General features: G+C 35.5%; 1 protein-coding gene across 2 annotated transcripts in view; it reads left to right on the top strand.

Annotated features, from left to right (window-relative positions):
- The window catches only part of LOC113869948 (serine/threonine-protein kinase TOR), a 44,884-nt gene that overhangs the window by 3,746 nt on the left and 19,443 nt on the right, over positions 1 to 21,695 (top strand). Inside the window, exons 11-37 of one of the 2 annotated variants that reach the window (XM_027506503.1) lie at positions 3,850 to 4,002; positions 4,958 to 5,079; positions 5,208 to 5,307; positions 5,390 to 5,476; positions 5,553 to 5,683; positions 6,179 to 6,281; positions 6,353 to 6,535; positions 6,617 to 6,709; positions 8,640 to 8,675; positions 8,822 to 8,920; positions 9,010 to 9,108; positions 9,209 to 9,371; positions 9,762 to 9,886; positions 10,033 to 10,085; positions 10,615 to 10,738; positions 10,835 to 11,017; positions 13,050 to 13,202; positions 13,282 to 13,434; positions 14,783 to 14,854; positions 15,024 to 15,158; positions 15,275 to 15,336; positions 15,435 to 15,532; positions 16,924 to 17,033; positions 17,108 to 17,281; positions 17,370 to 17,435; positions 18,123 to 18,191; positions 18,291 to 18,401. In XM_027506503.1, coding sequence (XP_027362304.1) covers positions 3,850 to 4,002; positions 4,958 to 5,079; positions 5,208 to 5,307; positions 5,390 to 5,476; positions 5,553 to 5,683; positions 6,179 to 6,281; positions 6,353 to 6,535; positions 6,617 to 6,709; positions 8,640 to 8,675; positions 8,822 to 8,920; positions 9,010 to 9,108; positions 9,209 to 9,371; positions 9,762 to 9,886; positions 10,033 to 10,085; positions 10,615 to 10,738; positions 10,835 to 11,017; positions 13,050 to 13,202; positions 13,282 to 13,434; positions 14,783 to 14,854; positions 15,024 to 15,158; positions 15,275 to 15,336; positions 15,435 to 15,532; positions 16,924 to 17,033; positions 17,108 to 17,281; positions 17,370 to 17,435; positions 18,123 to 18,191; positions 18,291 to 18,401 — 3,057 coding nt within the window. The remainder of the gene's footprint in view (positions 1 to 3,849; positions 4,003 to 4,957; positions 5,080 to 5,207; positions 5,308 to 5,389; positions 5,477 to 5,552; positions 5,684 to 6,178; positions 6,282 to 6,352; positions 6,536 to 6,616; positions 6,710 to 8,639; positions 8,676 to 8,821; positions 8,921 to 9,009; positions 9,109 to 9,208; positions 9,372 to 9,761; positions 9,887 to 10,032; positions 10,086 to 10,614; positions 10,739 to 10,834; positions 11,018 to 13,049; positions 13,203 to 13,281; positions 13,435 to 14,782; positions 14,855 to 15,023; positions 15,159 to 15,274; positions 15,337 to 15,434; positions 15,533 to 16,923; positions 17,034 to 17,107; positions 17,282 to 17,369; positions 17,436 to 18,122; positions 18,192 to 18,290; positions 18,402 to 21,695) is intronic. The other variant, XM_027506504.1, reaches the window with a different exon arrangement.

The following is a 21,695-nucleotide window of genomic DNA, read 5'->3' as shown; positions in this document are numbered from 1 at the left end:
ATTTTATTTGACACATTTCATATCTTTTGTTTAGTTTCCTTTTTTATAGATATATCTAGTAGTTCTTGAACATTTTTTTCCCGGGAACCACTCTCATGTTATGAAGCTTCTTAATGTGAGTCCTTGTTGTCTTTTCCTTGGTTCTGCCCACTGATTTCTAACTTTGATATGGTTTTGCCTGTAACACTTTTGGATTGCGATTTTCCAGTGTATGCTGAACCCATAGTTGTTAATTTCGGGTAGCGGATGACCCTCAACGCTATTGCGGGATAGTGCATAGCGGGGTTACCGCTATTTTAATGTTTTTTATATGGATATAAAATATATACATATGCAGATAATTATGCATATAGTGCTAAACAAATATGCATAAATAGCATAACATAACAGAGGCAGTACTATAGAATCATAGAATAAAGAGAAGAAAGGAAGTGGCTTTTGCTAGAGAAGTCATCCAAGATGAGTGACTCTGCTGGATTGGAGATTGTTGCAAAGCAGAACAGAGACAGAGATGGGAGGAGGGAGCGTTGAACAGAGAAAGGGGAGAACAAAAACAGTGTAGAAAAAGTGGGGGTTCATCATGTGTCTCTAGTTGCAAAGCAGAACACAATAGACATGAGAGGAAGGGGTGTCGAAGAGAGAGAGGAAGAAAAAAATGCAGGGAAAAGTGAGCTTAGGTCTGAAAGCTGAAAAGACTATTTTGCCCTTAAAAAACCTAAAGATTGTGTCATCATAAGGGCAAAAAGGAAAAATCAGCTTATTTCTTAAATATGAAAAAGTCTTTTTTACCCTTAAAAAAACCCTAAAGTTCCTTAATTTCGAGGGTAGAAAAGGAAAGTTAATATCTTTCCCTGTGATGGCGCTATTGTGCCATGAATGGCCATGTTTTGGGCCGCAAATACAGCTGCCATTGGTCATGATGGCCGTGACAGAAAAAACACGCTGCTATAGTGACCGAGGGCTGCTCCGCCACGCACCACCGCAATTGCATGCTGTTGACAACTATGGCTGAACCTACTCTCTATGTGTTAGGATGTGATTGATTTTTCATATTAAAAGCCAATTTTACCAAAAATCCCTAGAAAAAACTATTTATATTTGGGTTATGTTGCATAAAAAAAGCGTGAGTCCATGATTATTTTTCAATAATAAAGGTACTTTTCTTGAATAAGTGGAAAATTGAGCATTCTTGATTATAAATTTTCAGCTTATTTTCTAGTCAACTTTTATATTTTTTTATTTAATCCTTAATAATTGATTGTTTTAAATGCAAAACTATTGCATATAACTTTATATTGTTTTTTGTAATTTCACAATATAAAAGTGATTTTTTTAATACATTTCAAACAGAATAGATTGTATTAAAATATCTTTTCACCTAACATATCTTAACATGAACTTATTTTATATAACAATTATCACAATAATTGATTATGTAATATGTATATAATTGGTTGTTGAAATAATCTATTTTTTTCAGCTAATCCCAACACATTCTTAAGCTATCAGCAGTGTTGTTAAAAAACGGCCATGGCGGTGCCATGGCATTTGCGTTTTTGAAGGAAGTAGTTACAAGTATGGCGATGCGTGGCTGTTTTTCGTGGCAGCACTGTGGCGGCCGTTACATGCATGGTAGTAACAGCGGGTAAAGCAGAAATGGCAGAAATATGGCATTTTTCCAGAAAAATGGGTTTTTTGCAATGTTTGGGTTAGCCCGACCTAGTCCAGAGACAATCCGCGCCCAAAATCCCATGGTCTCTACCTCACTTGTGAATCTTCTTCAAAACCATTTTTCTCTCTTCTTCGATCTCTCTGTATGCTCTGATCTCTCTCTGCTCCGCACTCTCTCTGTGATCTCTCTCTTCTACGATCTCATTTTGGAAGTCTCTGATCTCCCTCTCTTCTCCAATTTTTGTTCTGTTGCGGTGCTTGGGTTTCTATTTTGCTGCATTTTTGTCTCCCTCTATTTTCGGCGACTCCTCTTCCATCTCTGGCGACTCCAACCTCTCTGGTAGCCTTTTTTTTTTTTTTCATTTTTCTCTTTCTCTTTCTGTTTTTTCTTTATTTTCCTCATTTTAGTTTTACCATTTCCATCCTTTAATTTTTACCTCTCCCACATCTCTGTTTTTTTTCTCAATTTTTTTTTATTTCAGCTTCTCTTAACATGACTCAACAAGAATCTTCATCAAATTTTTGACTCTTTTCATTATAGCTTATACTTTCAAAGCTTCTCACATTTGGCATCTCAAAGTTGTTTTGAGTCTTTTTATCCTTTTGATAGGTCTCGATCTCTTTTCTAACTTCTTCTGGACACTTGGGACAGGCTTCCATGTTACCCTTCTTTCCAATCAAATGTTGTTTCACTTTGGTAATTCCAACACTCATGACTTTTCCACAAAAGTTACTACAATATTGTTTGTATCTCCATCTTTTAGCGAATGAGCATATTTCCATCACCATTTCGGGTCAAAACAATTAGAAGCTCTTGAACAATTTGGTGAAGAATCTTGTTGAGTCATGTTAAGGGAAGCTGAAATAAAGAAATTTTTTTTGAGAAAAAACAGAGGTGTGGGAGAGGTAAAATTTGAAGGATGGAAATGGTAAAATTGAAATGAGGGAATTAAAGAAAAACTAAGAGAGAGAGAGGGAAAAATGAAAAAAAAATGGCCATCGAACAAAATGGGGTCGCTGGAGATGGAGGTCCAGTCGTCGGAAATGGTGGTTGGAGTCGCTAGAGTTGGAGGAGCAGTTGCTGAAAATGGAGGGAGACAAAAATGCAGCAGAACAAAAACCCAAGCACTCTAGCAGAACATGAATTGGAGAAGAGAGAGATCAGAGACTTCTAGAACGATATTGTAGAAGAGAGAGATTGGAGCAGCGAGAGAGAGTTCAGAGCACACAGAGAGATCGGAGAAGAAAGGAAAATAGTTTTGAAAGAGATTCACAAGTGAGGTAGAGAACTTGAGGTTTTGGGCGCGAGTTGTCTTTGGACTGGGTTGGGTTACTAGTTCAAACCTTGCAAAAAATCCATTTTTTTTGGGAAAAATATCATATTTTTGCCGTTTCTACCATGGTCGCCGTTACTAGCGTAATAGCTGCCATGACGCTGTCATGAAAAACCGCCACGCATTGCTATACCTGTAATGGCTTCCTTCAAAAACTCCACGCCATGACTCCAGCATGGCCGTTTTTTAACAATTCTCCATTTTAACCACTCAACTTGTATTCTTCATTAATTTTCCCATAATTTTATATAATCCATCCCAATTACTTGAAACTAAAAACTTGTGGTATAATTGATCTGCAATTTTAACTTTCAACTCATGATCCTCATCTTGTTTTTTTTTTCTAGACCTATATACTCTGTTTTACTTCTAATCAAGTGGAAATCTTAAGATTCTAAAGTCTCCTTTCATAACTCAAGTTTAACCTAACCTCTTTTTTCGAATCCTCAACCAACACTATATAATTTGCAAAGAGCATGCACTAGGAGATAATCTTTTGTATGTCATTTGTAAGCACATGTAAACAATATTTTAGAAATTAGTTGCATTCTTGCTAAAGTGAAGTCTTTCTTTCATGTTCCTTCTCTTATGAAGCTTGGTGCTTGACTTGGTTTCAGTTTCCAGTGTTAACTGTGACTTTTAATTATTTGCTCCTTTATTGGATTTTTCATGATCCACAATATTTTGTTAGAAGTCATATTCTTATTAGGTTCCATGTTGCTGACTAGGTCTGTTTTATATTATTTTTCTTAAGCTTTAACCTTTTTATTGTTCTCTGCGGATCTTACTTTTATGCAATGCTATGGGACATGCTTGTTGCTAACTGATCTTTGACTTTCTGCAGCTTGTGGAGAAGCTTCTCATTTCTGCTGTTGCAGATGCTGATGTTACTGTTAGACACTCTATCTTTACTTCTCTCCATGGGGATAGAGGTTTTGATGAGTATTTAGCTCAGGCTGACAACCTTAGTGCAGTATTTGCTACTTTAAATGATGAGGTAGAATTAGCCTTGACTTCATGTTTTATTGGGAATATGTTGCTATTTGGCATTTAGATTTTGATTTCATGTTGTTTAATCTTTCACAGTTGTGTACGATACACACACACACACACACACACATATATATATATATATAGGGCTTGTGAATTGATGATGGAATATTTGAAACAAGTTTTATTGGATAAGTAAAATAATTCAAACCCTTAATACATAGCCATCTTTGATCCAGGAACCTGTTAAGAATTATGTACTATCAATACCAGTTGTTATATACATTCATGTATATTTGTGCATGTGTATGTACACTTGCACACATATATGCAAGGGTGATAGTTGGGTCTTTTGGGGAATTATGTTTACTTTTCTGTTATAACTCAGAAAATCTTGCAAGAATATGCATTATGTTGGCATGTATGTAGCCTTATGCGAATATTGTTGGGTTTGTTGAGTACTTTGACGTGTTTGATGTTGAAATTATATTTTCCTTCTTTTTTAATTTATAATTGATTTTCCTAAATGTATACCTATGGGTATAATATGGTGAGAAAGTATTAAATACCATATTAATTGCTTTATATCACAAAAATAATCAAGCATTGAATGTTTTTGTTTTTTGATATAATAAATATTTTCTTTTTCGGTAAGAAGTAAGAACTTTCTATTTTTGTCTTCTTATCATGTGCCCAGGGCATTCATTGAAAAACCAAAATTACAATTTCAATGTGGTTGGCTTTTGGACAAAAATGGCATTATTCATTCATTCAATCATTTTCATTCATTGAAAAAGAGTATGCTCAGATTGGACATTCTACCTCCGTTCCCTTATAACATTGTGGTTATGATATATCCTCATATGCTCTTGTAGTATTGAGTAGGATCATATTTTCCGGCAATTAGTTCTTGGAACTCCATTTTTTACATCCTGTTGATATTGAAGAGTCTATTTCTGCAGGATTTTGATGTTAGAGAATATGCAATTTCTGTAGCTGGAAGATTATCAGAGAAAAATCCTGCATATGTTCTTCCAGCTCTTCGTCGTCATCTTATACAGTTGTTAACATACTTAGAGCAGAGGTAATGTTCAGTGTTTATTTTATGGGTAGATAATGCACATTTATGGAAATATTCATTGTCATGGAGTTGACTGGTAGAATAAAGAACTTCTCTACTCTGTCCATTTTATTCTCTTCCTGTGTCAGCAGTGCAGATAGCAAATGCAAAGAAGAAAGTGCAAAGTTGATTGGCTGTTTGATAAGGAATTGTGAAAGGCTAATACTTCCATACATTGCTCCAATTCATAAGGTTGAACTAGTTATGGCATTAATGATACATTCCTGTTTGATTTTTTTTTTTTTATATCCTAGTGATTTTTTGATTTTATCAGGCACTTGTGGCCAGACTTATTGATGTTAATGCCAATACTGGAATCATTAGTGGAGTTCTTGTAACCGTGGGGGATCTTGCTAGGGTGGTCAGTGAATTTCTCTCTTCTGGCATGCATGCTTTTATATTTATTGTTAACTTATTTGGACTGTGATTCTGTTTAGGGTGGGTTTGCAATGAGGCAATACATTCCCGAACTTATGCCTTTAATTGTTGAAGCTTTATTGGATGGAGCTGCTGTCTCCAAACGTGAAGTGGCTGTTGCTACACTAGGTCAAGTTGTACAGAGCACGGGGTATGCGCATGTTCGTTTTTGTTACTATATAAACATAATCATTTGCCTTTTGTGCATCTTTATGACCTTTTCTGAGATATTTTTCCACCAATAATATGTTAAGACTGTTAAACAAATGGTAAAAGCAGGTGCAGCCAATTGCAAATATTTACATTCAAATTTTTTTATTATTAAAATAGTTTATTTTTTATTTGTATATTATTTTCCACTAATATTTTAAAATTTTATAAAATAATTTATTTTTTAAATCATATTCCTTTTGTATGACCTTTTTGGGATTTTTCCCTCTAATAAAATGTTAAAACTAAAAAAAAGATATAAACTGGTGTAGCCATTTGTATATTGTTCTGATTTGTTTATGTATTATTTTGAAAAGTTGAGATCATACTCATATGAAGAATAAAATAAAGTTTGAATCAGGTATCAATGTCTTGTACAAATTTCTCTGTTTTGACGTTGCTCAAATTTGTTTGTTTTACTATTTTATTTTGTCAGGTATGTTATAACTCCATACAATGAGTATCCACAATTACTTGGGTTACTGTTAAAATTACTGAATGGTGAGCTAGTATGGTCTACCAGACGAGAAGTATTGAAGGTGATGATGAGAATCAATTCTTATTGATACGGGCCTGTACCTGTAATTAAATTGTACTTGGGTTTTGCCAGGTTCTTGGCATTATGGGTGCTCTGGATCCTCATTTACACAAACGAAATCAAAAAACCTTGCCAGGGCCTCATGGAGAAGTTACCCGCCCTGCTAGTGATTCAAGTCAACAGATTCAGTCTATGGATGAATTTCCAATGGACCTGTGGCCTTCTTTTGCTTCATCAGATGACTATTACTCCACGGTAGCATATTAACTTTCCTTCTTAGTTTTTTGACCTTTTCTCACTCGTTTAATATTTATGATATCTTCATTATGATCTCAGGTTGCGATTAATTCTCTCATGCGTATACTGAGGGATCCATCACTTGCTAGTTACCACTTAAAAGTGGTTGGGTCCCTAATGTTCATATTCAAGGTATGCAAGCATAAAAGAGGCATTATAGTGCTTTCTTTTTTCTTTCTTCCCTCTTGTTTTCTGTGCTTCCTTGGAAGGATTTATGATCCTCCTGATTAGTATTGATTTCTTAATGAATACTTTTATAAAAAGGAAAACAAGAAGAGAGGATGGTTGTCTCTTTTCTGTTTAGTTTACTTATCTCTCAACTCTGGTACATAAATGTAATTCAGTTATTTTGATGAAGTTGCTAGTGGACCTGAAATATTCAAGGGGGCAGTAGCTTGAACCTTCTTTGACCGAAACTGGAAACAGACATTAAATATAATGATGAAGTTAATTTCTTTCTCTATTCGCAACAAGTTACTGAAAACTTTCATGTTAATTTTTAATCTAAGTCCTCGGTAATTGAGAGCCCATCTCGCCATTACTGTCTAAAAGCCATTACAAGCAAGTTGTACTACTATATTATCTTAGTTATGTAGACATGTGCTCTACACTGTAATTCACTTTCAACAACGGTGATTACATGTTCAAGATTAAAAAAAAAATTTAAGATAATTCTGAGCCAATAAAAACATGTTCGTTTTTACTTTCAATGATTTCTCAGCAAGAGAGGGATAACCCAATCACAATTCATAAGGACACATGCACGCATAAAACGAATTGCAAATTTCTTTGTTGCAAAACACCATTTAATTGGTAAATACAATTTATAGTTTTTGCAAAAGTTGCATTAGGTGTATATGCCTTGTCCTTGCTTCAAGACCAAAGGGCCATTGTGCGATGGGGTGTGTGAGATAAACCATTCATAGCTTTCACTTTATATCATAAACTTTTGGGTTGTTTGGATGGTGAGAAATTGAAAATCAAGGTAATTTGTTCTGGATAGTTAAAACCTCTTTTTATGTCGGGTTTCTATATCTTTCTCCAACTTGGTCTTGTATTTTTTTTTCTTAAAATATAATTTTTATAGTTTGAGGATGATTCTTATAACAGCAGTAAGGTTGCTGCCTTGGACAGTGTGAACTAGAGGTCATAGGTTTGAATCCTAGAAATAGGCTCTCTGCATGCCTTGTTAGGGACCAAGTATATAAATGAAAAAGAAAAGAAAGATTCTATTGAATGGAATGGAAAGAACAGAAAATAGGAGAGTGAACTCTCCTTCAACGGTTTCCCCTTCACAAAGGATTTTTGCTTTCACAATGTAACTAACTAATCTCTTCCACTAACCAACTATTATAACTACCCTAACTTTCTTTCCTTTCTATCTCTCCTAACTCCTAACAGTAAGAAAGGGTACATCTACCCTTCCCTTAACACCACTTTGTAAGAATCTTGTGTACTGGGTCATTTGTTATAATTTTATTGTGTGCATGCATGTTTAGTGTGTGTTTTACTAATACTATCAACCTATCATGAGAAACACTTGTGTGAAACGTGAAAGTTATCTGATTCTTTGGGAATCTATTAGCCTCGGTGACACATGGCTTGTTATGACTCTCCCATATCTCTCCAATAAATCATATCTCCTGAAGTCTCAACCAAATAGTGGACTCATCAAAAGAATGCTGAGTTTGATAGTGATACCTAATCTTACATGGACAGTGCAAATTTAACTGACTGTAAACTCGTCGATTTTTCTAGTATGGCAAATTTAATAAAAGAAGCTTTGAATAGTAAAGTTCAATATTGTATTGTTGCATAAAACAGAATTGTGATGTGTGTGTGAATTCTTGCCCCACATTGATGAATGATGAATTGTGTTGCTATACTAATGTTTGATTTAAGGAACTTAATAGTTTTATTTCTTTATCTTGATACACGTTTTGAATCTGAAGGACATGTAAACTTCAATTTTCATTAGTTGTTGTTGTTGAAGACTTGAAGTGCAGTAGTTGTTTCATTTATTATTGATGCTGATATGATCTGTATATTTATTTGAGGTCAGTCGATGGGACTTGGCTGTGTTCCGTACTTGCCAAAGGTTAGTTCTTTGCCTCTCATTTGTAACAAACCTCACTTCCTATGCTTGTTATTTTGTATCTTGTTTGATGCCTTATTACTTATTTATGGCATTTGAATCATTGGTTTTCCTTGATTGTGTATGGCTTTGGCCTTCCCCGCTTGTAGGTTTTGCCTGATCTTTTTCATACTGTTCGCACATGTGAGGATAGTTTAAAGGACTTCATAACATGGAAGCTTGGAACTCTGGTGTCTATTGTGCGCCAGGTAGAGTTGATTGTCCTTAAAATATATCTTATATTTTTGTGATTATTACTCTATTGTGGTTCTTGCTCAAGTATGATGTGATTATGCAGCACATTCGTAAATACTTGCAAGATTTGCTATCTTTAATATCAGAATTTTGGTCAGCATTCACTCTTCCAGCACCAGCTCGTCCCACTCTTGGCTATCCAGTTAGTGTTGCTTCTCTAATTTAGGTAGAATAACTTAGGGAAATGTCATATGTTCTTGCAGTTTATGATTTTTATTTGTTATTTTTCTTGAATGTTGCAGGTTCTTCACCTGGTGGAACAGCTTTGCTTGGCTCTTAATGATGAGTTTAGAACATATCTTCCAGTTATTCTGCCTGGTTGTATTCAGGTCCTCAGTGATGCAGAACGGTGCAATGACTACACCTATGTTCTTGACATCCTCCACACTGTAGAAGTGTTTGGTGGTTAGTACTCTTTCCTCTAGCATACTGTGTATATTTTTGTTCAATTAAACAATACCCTGTCCACAAATGGTCATCTGCATCGTAGTCCTTGTGCTTCCAATTAAAGCAATCAACTTCCTAAACTTGTAAAATCATGTAAATATTGATGTGTTACTATTCTGTCTTAATTGCTAATGAAATGGTGCATGTGACATGCAAATAATGTTTGAAGTAGACCTGAAATTCAGAATAAAGAAATTTGTGGGTGCCTGTAATTGTAAAACAGGTTTTATATGTTCAGTTTTGTGGGAATAATATCAGATTAATTTGTTGTGCAAAATGAAATTATAGCACCAGTGATTGTTGAGGTTTGGAATGGCAAATTGTGAGAGTTTTATCTTGGTTGTGCAGGGACTTTGGATGAGCATATGCATCTACTTCTTCCTGCTCTTATACGATTGTTTAAAGTGGATGCCTCAGTAGATATAAGACGTGCTTCTATTAAAACTCTGATAAGATTGATTCCTCGTGTGCAGGTTGGCTACTGTGCTTACTTTTATTCACCCTCTATTTTTTGAAAATTGACTTGTTTATGCTGGATAATGTGATGCTTTTTACTTTCTTGTTTGGTCTTTTGAGTCTTACTGGTCTGTTATTTGATCCTCTTTCCTTTTATCATCAGGTCACTGGTCATATATCCTCTCTTGTGCATCACTTGAAGTTAGTTTTGGATGGGTGAGTGTGCAAATTATAAAATTTCAAAATTAATAGGTATCATCCCCTCCCCCTCTCCCTTTGTACAAGCAGGTCATGATATGATTATTGAGAGATTTATGTCAAAACTATTAGTGAACTTTGAAGCAATGGTTTAGAAATTCGTTGAATCATTTTCTATTCAATTCTAGTAGTTTAATCAAGTGGAGATTATGTTTAAGGTACTTTGAGAAACCTATATTTGTCATGTTATCTTTCTTAGGGATGGCAGCTTGTTATTGAATGCTGAATATTGAGAATTGAAATTGTTTCTTCCTTGTTCCTGTTATTAATCACTTGCTTATAATGGTCTTTGATTATAAAAATGTGTCATCTCTTTATTCTCTTTTTATGTGATTGATATTTTCCATTGAAGCCAACTATAATACTATTTTAGAATTCCGTGAATCATTTGAGTTGCTCTATTTTCTCATTTAATTCATTTTATTATCTTTGATGTTCTTCTTTGTTACCTGATCTGGTGATGCCTATCAAATTTTATAATTTTCAGGAAAAATGATGAGCTCCGAAAGGATGCTGTTGATGCACTTTGTTGTCTGGCTCATGCCCTTGGCGAGGATTTCACAATTTTTATTCCATCAACACACAAACTTCTACAGAAATATCGCTTGCGGGTCCTGAGTTTTCCCATGTTCTTATTTCACTTTTTCGTATAATGTGAGATTACATATTTTTTCTCATAAATTTCTAAAAGTAATATATTACTGCAGCACAAGGAATTTGAGGAAATAGAAGGGCGTTTACAGCGACGTGAACCACTAATTTTTGGTAGCTCAGCTTCCCAAAGACTGAACAGACGGCTTCCTGTTGAGGTCATTAGTGATCCGCTGGATGATGTGGAGGTTGATCCTTATGAAGATGGATCTGATGCTCACAAACTCAGAGGCCATCAGGTATGCTTGTGTGGTGTTGTAAAGCCTTTTGTCCTTTGATTCTTTCCCTGGGCTGCTGGGAAATTTAGATATTGAGCATGCTTTTTGTGACTTTTGAGTCAAAGTTCAAACTGAACAAAGAAAGTTTGGGCGTTGAACTGCTAAACTCCTGTTTACTGCATGTTAGGGTGACATAATATGATCTGGTGAACATTGCTTTACATCAGTCTGGACTTTATGACTTGGCTTGATAATTTTCATTTTATAAAATCAAACTGAAAAATAATTCAAGAACAAAATTTGTTTGTTTCTAAAAAAGACACTTTTAATTTAAAAGTATGGGCATACAGATATGAATTTTGAAATAATTAGATAATATTTTTTTTAAAAAGAAATATTCACCAAGTTTTACCTTTTTTTTTTTTTTTCAAAAGCTAAAATTAGTAGCTTCTGAAAACAGAAAAGCTATATCTGAAACTATTTTTCAGAGCTTATCCAAAGCGCCCTGAATAATTGAGTGGCATTTTTGTTTCCCCAATGTCATAATAACAGTAAACATGAAAATATCTCCAAAGAATTTAAATGTTCACATGTAATGCATCTTCAGAGTTCAGAGCATGGTTAATAGTTTAGTATTTTTCTCAAAGGCAAACGGCATTGTCTGTGATTGTACACTCAAGTTCCAAAAGCTATAACAACCTCCAATGCAAGCAAGTTGCTACATTGCAACTTAAGTAGGCACTACAAGAAACCTAAAGTTCCCACACCACTGAAGATTGATGCTGTCAATGTTTGTGTGTTATGCTCATTAAGAGGTACTGTGGTAGGAGGGATACACAATCTGTAACACCTTTTTCCCATTTTGGAACAAATATTGATGAGTGTGACAGAGAGGAAATTGAGAGTGTTTGAACCGTGGCAGAGGAACATATGATTGATGTCAATAGGAGACCTAAAGTGTGGAAGGTTTATTTTAGAAGGAAGGGTAGAAAAGAGTCAGCTTCTGAAGATAAAGATAAGGCTTAGCTAATGTTAGTTAGTTTGTAACAGATTGTATTAATAATGAGTTAGTTTCTTGACTGAGGGATTAGTGGTTCTGTTAATTGTTTCGCGAGAATTTCATTCTCTGTTCAGGAGCTGTTAGCTCGTGGGGATTCTTTTGTAATCCTATTTCTTTCTAAATAAAATCATCATTTTCTTCAATCCTTGCCTTGATTCTATCTCTGAACCTAACAGAGAGGAAGATATGGAATGTAAAATTCCCAGAGAAGGCTGGGTAGTAAAAAAACAGTAAACAGAATGAAGAAAAATTTTAGTTGAAGTGATAAGTAATGAAGTAATGGTGAGGTAAAAAAGGAGACACGCAATGTGTTAAGATGTCTCACATTGGTTAGGAATAGAACCAGACTACTCCTTATAAGGGTTAGGGTAGTCCTCCTCCTATGAGCTAGCTTTTGGGAGTGAGTTAGGCCCAAGTTTCTTAACACAATGATATAAAGCTTGCAGAAAAAGTTTAGAAGAAACAAATGGAATCATATGCTTTGGTCAGGTTCTGTTTCATTGAACTGTATATATCATGACTGAAATTGACAAATATTGTTAGGATTGGGTTTTTGCTGTTTTCAAATTTATGCTTACCCTAAGCTTTAGGACCATAGAGTTAAAGATTACATCCCTTAAACCTGGCAACAGAAAAATTACAATGCATTGGTTACTCTGCAGTCTGCACACCATATAAGAGCATCACACTCTTTACTCTTTACACAATTTTTATATGACATACAACAAAGTTCTCGAAACTCTTGATATATTTAACATTCACCTAGAAGCTAAACTGCAAATAACTTACAGTTACTGGTTGCTGTGGAAAAATATTTGGTTGCTAGTCTTATAATAAGAAATATACAACAAATTAGGAGAAAGCTTTGTTCTGTCTGTATACCTGCAAGTGTGCAACAAATCATTTGTCCTGATCCTACTAAGCACCATTGTCCTAATGATAAATGCTGTAGTTTTCATTTTTTCTATTGGGGGATTGAAAACTTCCATACAGGTTAACGATGGTCGATTACGGACAGCTGGAGAGGCTTCTCAGCGAAGTACTAAGGAAGATTGGGCAGAATGGATGAGGCATTTTAGCATTCAACTTCTAAAGGAATCACCTTCTCCAGCCTTACGAACCTGTGCTAGGCTTGCACAATTGCAGGTTTTGTTGGCTATTGATATGATTCCTTAAGGCATTAGTGGTTTCCTATCTGACTTTCACTCTGTCTCTGGTTTTACAGCCTTTTGTTGGGAGAGAATTGTTTGCAGCTGGATTTGTCAGCTGTTGGGCACAGCTGAATGAGACGAGCCAGAAACAGCTGGTTAGGAATCTTGAGATGGCCTTTTCATCTCCAAATATTCCTCCAGAAATTTTGGCAACACTTCTTAACTTGGTATATTTTCTGATACTGGTGAATATATTGAATCTGTGAATGTGAACTTTGACATCTCTTTTATATTTGCTTCCTAAAGAAAGTTGATTAGGTACGTCTTGTTAAAAAATGCCAAAGATGATAGTTTACTTGATGATATGTAACTCTAGTGCATTTGGACAGCAAGGAATTTTAGATAATTTTAATGGTGATCTCATTGTAAGTGTGTAACTACTTGTTGCTTTTGATTTTGCAATTCTAATCATATACTCTTGCCATATACTTTTGTTGATTTTGTGTTAATTAATGTAATTTCTTTTCCAATTTTGTTTACATCAACCCTTAGAATTAATTTTAAGCAACTGAAAATAGAAAGCTTTTGTCGAGAAAAAAGCATTGGTTACACTTTTATATTTATGATGTAATTAATGATTTCTTCACATTAAAATTTTTTCACCTTTACTGCTGAAAATAAGTTGTAAGCCTTTGTTGGATGAAAGAACAAAAAACAAGGAAGGATAGAAAATTTTGAAATGTAGAGAAAACTTGAGAGGGAGAATTTGTAAAATATTGAGCCTGTTTGATTATGATTTTTTTTTTTATAGAAACTATTCTATTAAATTGATTTTAAGACTATTTTTAAAAAGAAAAGAAAAAAATGTTTTTCTTAAGAAACTTGGGTCTAACTCACTTTCAAAAGCTAGTACATAGGAAGAGGACTACCTAAGCTCTTACAAGAAGTATTTTTGTCTCTATTTTTAGCCAATATGGGACATCTTAACACCCCCCTCATGCCCATGACTGGACATCTGGTGTATGAAGTTTTCTGTGGGTGGCTTAACAGGATTAGGAAAGAATGTGTTTGAGTGAAAGTAAGGGTAGTGCCTATTGAGGAAGAGATTGTAGTATCTTCCCTGAAGATGATTCGGTAGGCCCAGTAGACAGTGGATCAGAAAGAGGGTAGCTCTATAGCTATAAACCATAGAAAAAAAAGACTTAGATCTAAGTGAACTTGTAAAGGATTTAGTTGATGTTCAAGTACAAAGGCATTGCTTGATTCATTTAGCTGATCCCAACTTATGGAAATTGGTTGGGTGGCTTCTTTCTCTTTTTTTAAATGACTTCAGTTTAGAAAAGGAATTCAAGATTTTGGTTATTGATGGATCTTTTTCTATTAGTTATTACACCAAACTTGCTGTCACCGGGAAAATATTTTCCTGTTAAGTTTGGTTTCTTTGAAAACAAGGGTGAAGGGATTGACCTCGTCCTTAATTTAATTTTATTGATTTTAAAGATGCATGGAAACAGATAAAACTGACTTTTGCTACTATTGGGATTTAACTCTTGTTTTGTTTAACTGAATCTGCAGGCTGAGTTCATGGAACATGATGAAAAACCTCTCCCTATTGACATACGCCTTCTTGGTGCTCTTGCTGAGAAGGTCCTTCTCTTTTCTTATTTTTTGTATTTGGTGGTGCATATGCACACGCATATGCATGCGTGTCCTTTTACAATGCATGTTGCTCTTTTAAGCAATTTTTATACTCTAATTGAATTGTTCCCTGACTTTCCGTTATACTTTTCATGTATTTCTTTTCTATGATACACAGTGTCGTGCATTTGCAAAAGCCTTGCACTATAAAGAAATGGAGTTTGAAGGGGCACATTCTAAGAAGATGGATGCTAACCCAGTTGCTGTAGTTGAAGCTCTTATTCATATAAACAACCAATTACACCAACATGAGGTTGATTTGAGTAGATATGATATGTCATCAAAGTTTATCATTTCACTGCTGCTCTCATAGTTTGTAACTTTGTTATCTGATTTCTCTGTATTTGAATAAAACTTTTACTTTTGTAGGCAGCAGTTGGAATACTGACCTATGCTCAACAGAGTCTAGATTTTCAACTTAAGGAATCATGGTAATGGTTGTTTCCTTTGTTGTCCATATTCATACCCTTTTTCTATATCTCTGGCAACCCTTCGAAAAGATTCAAGACTGATAGTAAATATCCTTCAGGTATGAGAAATTGCAGCGATGGGACGATGCCCTCAAGGCTTATACTGTAAAGGCCTCTCAAGCAATAAGTCCACTTCTTGTCTTGGAAGCCACTTTAGGTCTGTAATGATGACTTAAACTTTATTTATAACTTCATTGTTTTGAGTTACTTGAATGTGCGTCAACACTACCAATTCTGGCATGGTATGGTACCTGATACATGATGGGTATGGGGATGCTGCAATTCAGGATAATGTAATCCCGTAGTTATGAATCCTGGATAATAGTGTGGAGTGGCTGACCCTGAAACCACTAATTGGATTCTATATAGCAGGATGGCTTCTATTCTAGAGATTATAAAAAATTCAATACAACTTAAATATTTTATAATTAAACAATAGAAGTCAAAGAATGTAGAAGGGAAAAAAAAATCAGAACAGATACTTCTCTAGAATTAGAAAAAGTGATCTTGGGGAAATATGTTGGGACTGCTCAAAATTAAAACAACACAACACATGGGTCTCTTCCTCTCTGAACACAACACAGGAATAAAAAACTGAGCGGGGAAAAAACAATGCAGTGATGCTGATAGAAAAAAGAAATACTAAAAAAGGAGAGAGATTTGTGAAATATGTGAGGATGTGGACAGAACAAAGGCCAAATGAGAGTTCTGCTATGATGCATGAAATGCGACTTGGCTGGAGACAATGTGGCAGTGCTGTGGATTCTCTAGACACACCACCATAGACAGTGCCTGTAAAGGCGGAGATGATCCTTTGTTGTGTTTTCTGGTCTTGCCTTTCAATAGTTTGTGAAAGAAAGGTGCATGTAATCACAAATTGGAAAGGCAGTTTTTTTTTTTTTATGGGAAACATTGGGAAATTGCAAACATCTCCCAAAAATGGCTTCAATGACCCACAATACAGGTGGGTATATAGAAATCAAAATAGCCAAACCTTCCTTTTATCGGAAAGAAGTGTCTTATGTGGAAAATAAGCTCTCCAATTGAGATATTGACCTTACCATTTTGTTTTAAACATGGTCCTTCAGTAGTACCATCATCCAAGTGCAGTCTATTTAGATATCTTGTCAAAGCCTTTTATCTTTTTTCTCCAAAGGTTATCAAACTGTTACTCATGCAATATGTATATTGTAGCTCTGAATGACTGTATTGTAATTTTTCCTTTTATGTTTTGCACTTTTTATCCCCTTTTAACAAAAAACAAGAGGCTTTTGGTCTGAAAACTGTTAGGGTAATACTCGTGTTGATTACTGGGTGCATACAAAGGTACATAAACCGTCATGCCCTAGAATGGCTGAATTTTTTTTTCCTTTAATCAAATATGGCATCACTTTCTTGTTCTCTTTCTATTGTTTTCTTACTACAGTAACTACTTAATGTGCTTTTACATTTGAATTTCATGCTATTATCCTGCTAGTTTGACTTTACACTTTTTTAGGACTTCCTATCATCTCTAAAATTCTTTGAGCCTGGGGTTTGGAATTACAGGTAGAATGAGATGCCTTGCTGCATTGGCTCGATGGGAAGAGTTGAATAACCTGTGTAAAGAATATTGGACTCCAGCTGAGCCAGCTGCTCGTCTTGAAATGGCACCAATGGTTGGTTTTATACTCTTGTCATGCGTGATGGACATTTTCCCCTGCCCATGCTTATGGTGTTAATGTTTTATTAGGCTGCAAGTGCTGCTTGGAACATGGGAGAATGGGACCAGATGGCAGAATATGTGTCTCGGTTAGATGATGGTGATGAAACAAAACTTCGAGGCTTGGGGAATACTGCTTCCAGTGGTGATGGAAGTAGTAGTGGTACTTTCTTCAGGGCTGTTCTATTAGTTCGTAGAGGAAAGGTACTTGTTTTCCTGAAACATCTACTGCACTTAGTTTTCATTTTATTGAATTTTACTTAATGATTTCAATATATTGGGCTGTTGGCAGTATGATGAAGCGCGAGAGTATGTTGAAAGAGCTAGAAAATGTCTGGCAACTGAACTTGCTGCTCTGGTGAGTATGCTTTGTCAACTATTCTTGCTGGTCTTAGCCTTTAGCATCGATTAATTTAAATTTACTAATTGAATTGAATTGTATTGGAGAGAATGCCTTAATCAGGCAGTGCATTATTATTGGTTGCAAGAAATTTAACCAATATGAAGTTATAGCATTATGTTTTTGGGAAAGGGGTGGGGAATTTTTGCAATTACTTTCCATGCTGTACCAGTATTTAACCATGTGCTTGGATGTTCACCATGTGCATGTAACAATAGTTGTTATTCTTCATCTTCATATTTTCTACATTTATGTGATCTCACCTTGAAAATGCATTTACTAGTAGTATTTTAAAACCATTCTTGCATTTGATATTGATTAGTGGTATTGATAAAAAGTAAAATCCCTTCCCGAGCCATCTACTCGCAACTTAAGCTTTTGACATGTGTACATAAGCCTTATGCAATAGTTTGACTTTCATGGTGATATCTTTATTATTTGAATAATGTTGTCTTGTATGCTATAAATATTACTGATTTCCTTGAAACATTGATTGATACAGCCTTCTATACAACTACCTCTAAACTCAATTTTTCGCATACTGTCATATTCTTGTAGTTTCCAGGTGTATTTTGTATTATGTAATTGTTACTCTTATTTTATTTGCTTTCAAATAAATTTGTTCTCATTTTTTTTCCCTTCCAGGTGTTGGAGAGTTATGAGCGTGCTTACAGCAATATGGTTCGGGTTCAGCAACTTGCAGAACTAGAAGAGGTTCGCACTAATATGTTCAGAAGTCTTACTTTCAGTTGCTATCCTTTAGTCAGTGTTATTGTCATAAATATAAATTGGGGAAATGTTCTCTTCTACCAGGTGATTGATTATCGCACACTTCCTATTGGAGACCGAGTAGCTGAAGAGCGGCGGGCTCTTATTCGCAATATGTGGACTCAGCGTATACAAGGAGCTAAAAGCAATGTTGAGGTAAACTTCACTCAAAATGCATATATTTGCTTAAACATTATGATTATTTTATGAAATTTCAGAGGAATGTTATTAGATTCTTTTCAGACTTTTGACTGGATGCATACTGATAAGATGAGAGAAAACGAGAAGGCATGAGCTGAATTTCGTGTCTCAACTATACCATGAGATATATATTTATATTAACAACGGTAATCATAATCATGGCCATGTACTTAAGGACAAATATACGGTTACTTTATTACTATAATTACATAGATAGTGTTTTCCTAAATAATATATTTAACACTCCCTTAAGCTGGAGCATATAAATCATATGCATCGAGCTTGTCACATATGTACTTAATAAGAAGGACCCTTTATAGACTTCGTGAATACATCTGCTAATTGATCATTTGAATTGACAAAACTTGGGGCAATAACTCCAGTTAAGATCTTTTCATGAAAGAAGTGACAATCAATCTAAATATGCTTCGTTTGTCGTGAAAGACTGTATTCGAGGCAGTGTATAAGGCTGTTTGGTTATCACAAATGAGTATCATTTGTGTGTCTTCACCAAATCTTAATTCTTTAAGTAGTTGTTTCAATCATATAAGTTTAGATGTGGTTGAAGCCATGACTCGATATTCTGCTTCTGCACTAGAGAGAGAAATCACATTTTGCTTCTTGCTCTTCTAGGAAATCAAATTACTTCCAATCAAAACACAATAGCCAGAAATGGACCTCCTATCATGAGAGCCTGTATAACCTACTTAAGAATTTCCAACAATCTAATCATGACCCTTGTCCTTGTATAAAAGACCTTTTCTTGAAGCTCCTTTGATATATTTCAAGATGCAAATCAATGCGTCCTAATGTCCTTCATAGGGAGCTTTGAGGAACTAACTTCGCACACTAATAACAAAAGAGATGTCAAGTCGAGTAATCATGAGGTAATTTAGTTTACTAACCAATCTTCTATTCTTTTCTGGATCAGTAAGAGGCTTTCTTTGGTAGAAGTTTAGAAATAAGATCCATAGGTATATCCATAGATTTGGCCCCCATCGAACCTGTTCCTTCTAATATATGCAATGCATACTTTCTTTGGAAAACTACAATACCATGCTTGGTTAGACTACCTTTGTTCCCAAGAAATATTGAAGTTTATCAAGGTCTTTTGTCTGAAAATGGTGACATTAGTTGTTCTTCAACTGTGTAATGCATGATAGTCACTGCCAATGATAACAATATCGTCCACGTACACAATCAAGCAAATGCATCCTGTGGTTGATTGGTGATAAAAGATTGAGTGATCAACTTCACTCTAAATCATCCTAAACTGTTGAACAATGATGTTAAATCTACCAAACCAAGCACTTGGAGACTGTTTAAATACAAGGATTTCTAAAGACAACAAGCTAATCCTGAAGACTCCCCTTGAGTAACAAATTTAGGAGGTTGCTCCATATAAACTTACTCAGCAAGGTTGTCATGAAGGAATGCATTCTTAATGTCAAATTGGTGAAAGTTATAATGGCGCATGATAGCCATGGACAAGTTCAAGTGAACATAAGTCATTTTAGCTATTGAAGAGAATGTGTCACCATAATCCAAGCCAAAGATTTGAGTATAACTTTTTGCCACAAGTCCAGCTTTAAGGCGATCCACTTGACCATCAGGACTCACTTTGACACTGTATATTCACTTGCAACCCATAACAAATATACCTGAATGCAGAGGAACGAGGTCCCAAGTGCCACTGCTGTGAAACACACATTTTATCAAACATTGCTTGACACTGAGCAGGATGTGAGAGAACTTTTGCTGTATTCTTAGGAATAGAAACATAATGAGAAGGGTTACAAGTGGAATGTATACCTTTTTGAAGTGAATGGGGAGATCAATGTTAGGTGATAGGACTAGAGGAGGCACATGCGTTGGAGCTGGCGGTGGAGGGTCACATAGTATTTCAATGATGAGCGAAGGAGTTGGTGGCCGACGATGGTACACCTGCAACAAACATAGAGGAGGGTCATCTAGAGGAGGTGAGACCTTTGGTAGGTGAAAAACAATTGAAGTTGGTGAATAAGGCATGACAGACTCTAGTTTTGACTCAGACACTGGTTGACGAACTAAAAAGGGAATAAACTCAAAGAAAATAACATCAGTAAATATAAAATAACACTTAAGATTTGGAGAGTAACATTTATAACCCTTTTGAGGACGACTATAACCAATAAAAACACCTTTGTGGGCACGACGAGAAAGTCTGTCATTACTTAGACTAAGATTATGGGCAAAGCATGTGGATCCAAACAAACTAGGAGGGAAAGGATGCAACGACTATTTAGGAAATAAGATAAAGTGTGGTACCGGTTATGGAGAATAGAAGGAGGCAACCGATTGATAAGGTAACAAGCTGTCAATACAGCATCTTTCCAAAAACGATGTGGGGCACAACTATGCAAGATTAGAGTGCGAGTAGTTTAAATAAGGTGTTTGTTTTTTGTTTCAACCACCTCATTTTGTTGAGGAGTATGAGCACAAGAAGTTTGATGAAGTATGATAAGGCCCAAGTTCACCATGGATCACTAGAACCACTGGCTCATGAAGGAAAAAGGGACCCAAAACCATGGATTGTGTATGAGCATAGGAAGAAGAATGTTGACAAGGCATGAGGGTTTTTCGGGTTTGCTAGAGGAGGGAGAGAATATTTAGTTATATAGAGAATCTCGCTTTATGGGAGGGGGGTATTCTGTTATTACCTTTTATTTGTTTTTGGATAGAGAACCTTTACGGTGTCCCTATTAGGAGCTTGGCTCTTGGCAGAGGAGATATCCCTCTTCTGAGTTTCTTTTCTTTACGTATTCCTTAAATACAATATCCGTCTTTTAATCACATAAATTGTTCTCTTCCTTTACTGATTGTTATCTATTTGTTTGGGTTTCTATTAAGTGGTTTGACCTACTGGATATTATCATCGTGATTTTGAATGCCACCGAGGAAGAAAGGGAACCAATTGAAACTAGAGGAACTAGCGATTGAAGAAGATATGGAAGCTCGTGTGGGACTGGTGGAGAGTGAAATAGCTCGGTTGTGAGTGTCGTTGGAGGAATTTCAGGAGACGATGAGACAAAAAGTGAAGGAAACCCAGTCGGAGCTCATTGAGCTTTTGACTCGTAACTCCAGCAAGAACTCCGATGATGAGGGAGAGGGTTTGGTTAGAAGAAAGGATCGCTTAGTGGGGGAAAGAAATCTGGAATGGGCATCGAGATGAAACCTCTGGAGAGTGAAGCTCTCGATGAGTTTCGCCAA

The sequence above is a fragment of the Abrus precatorius genome, unplaced genomic scaffold (assembly GCF_003935025.1).
Source record: "Abrus precatorius isolate BTA unplaced genomic scaffold, Abrus_2018 Scaffold6, whole genome shotgun sequence".
Taxonomy (NCBI): domain Eukaryota; kingdom Viridiplantae; phylum Streptophyta; class Magnoliopsida; order Fabales; family Fabaceae; genus Abrus; species Abrus precatorius.
This window is presented reverse-complemented; position numbering and strand designations above follow the sequence as displayed.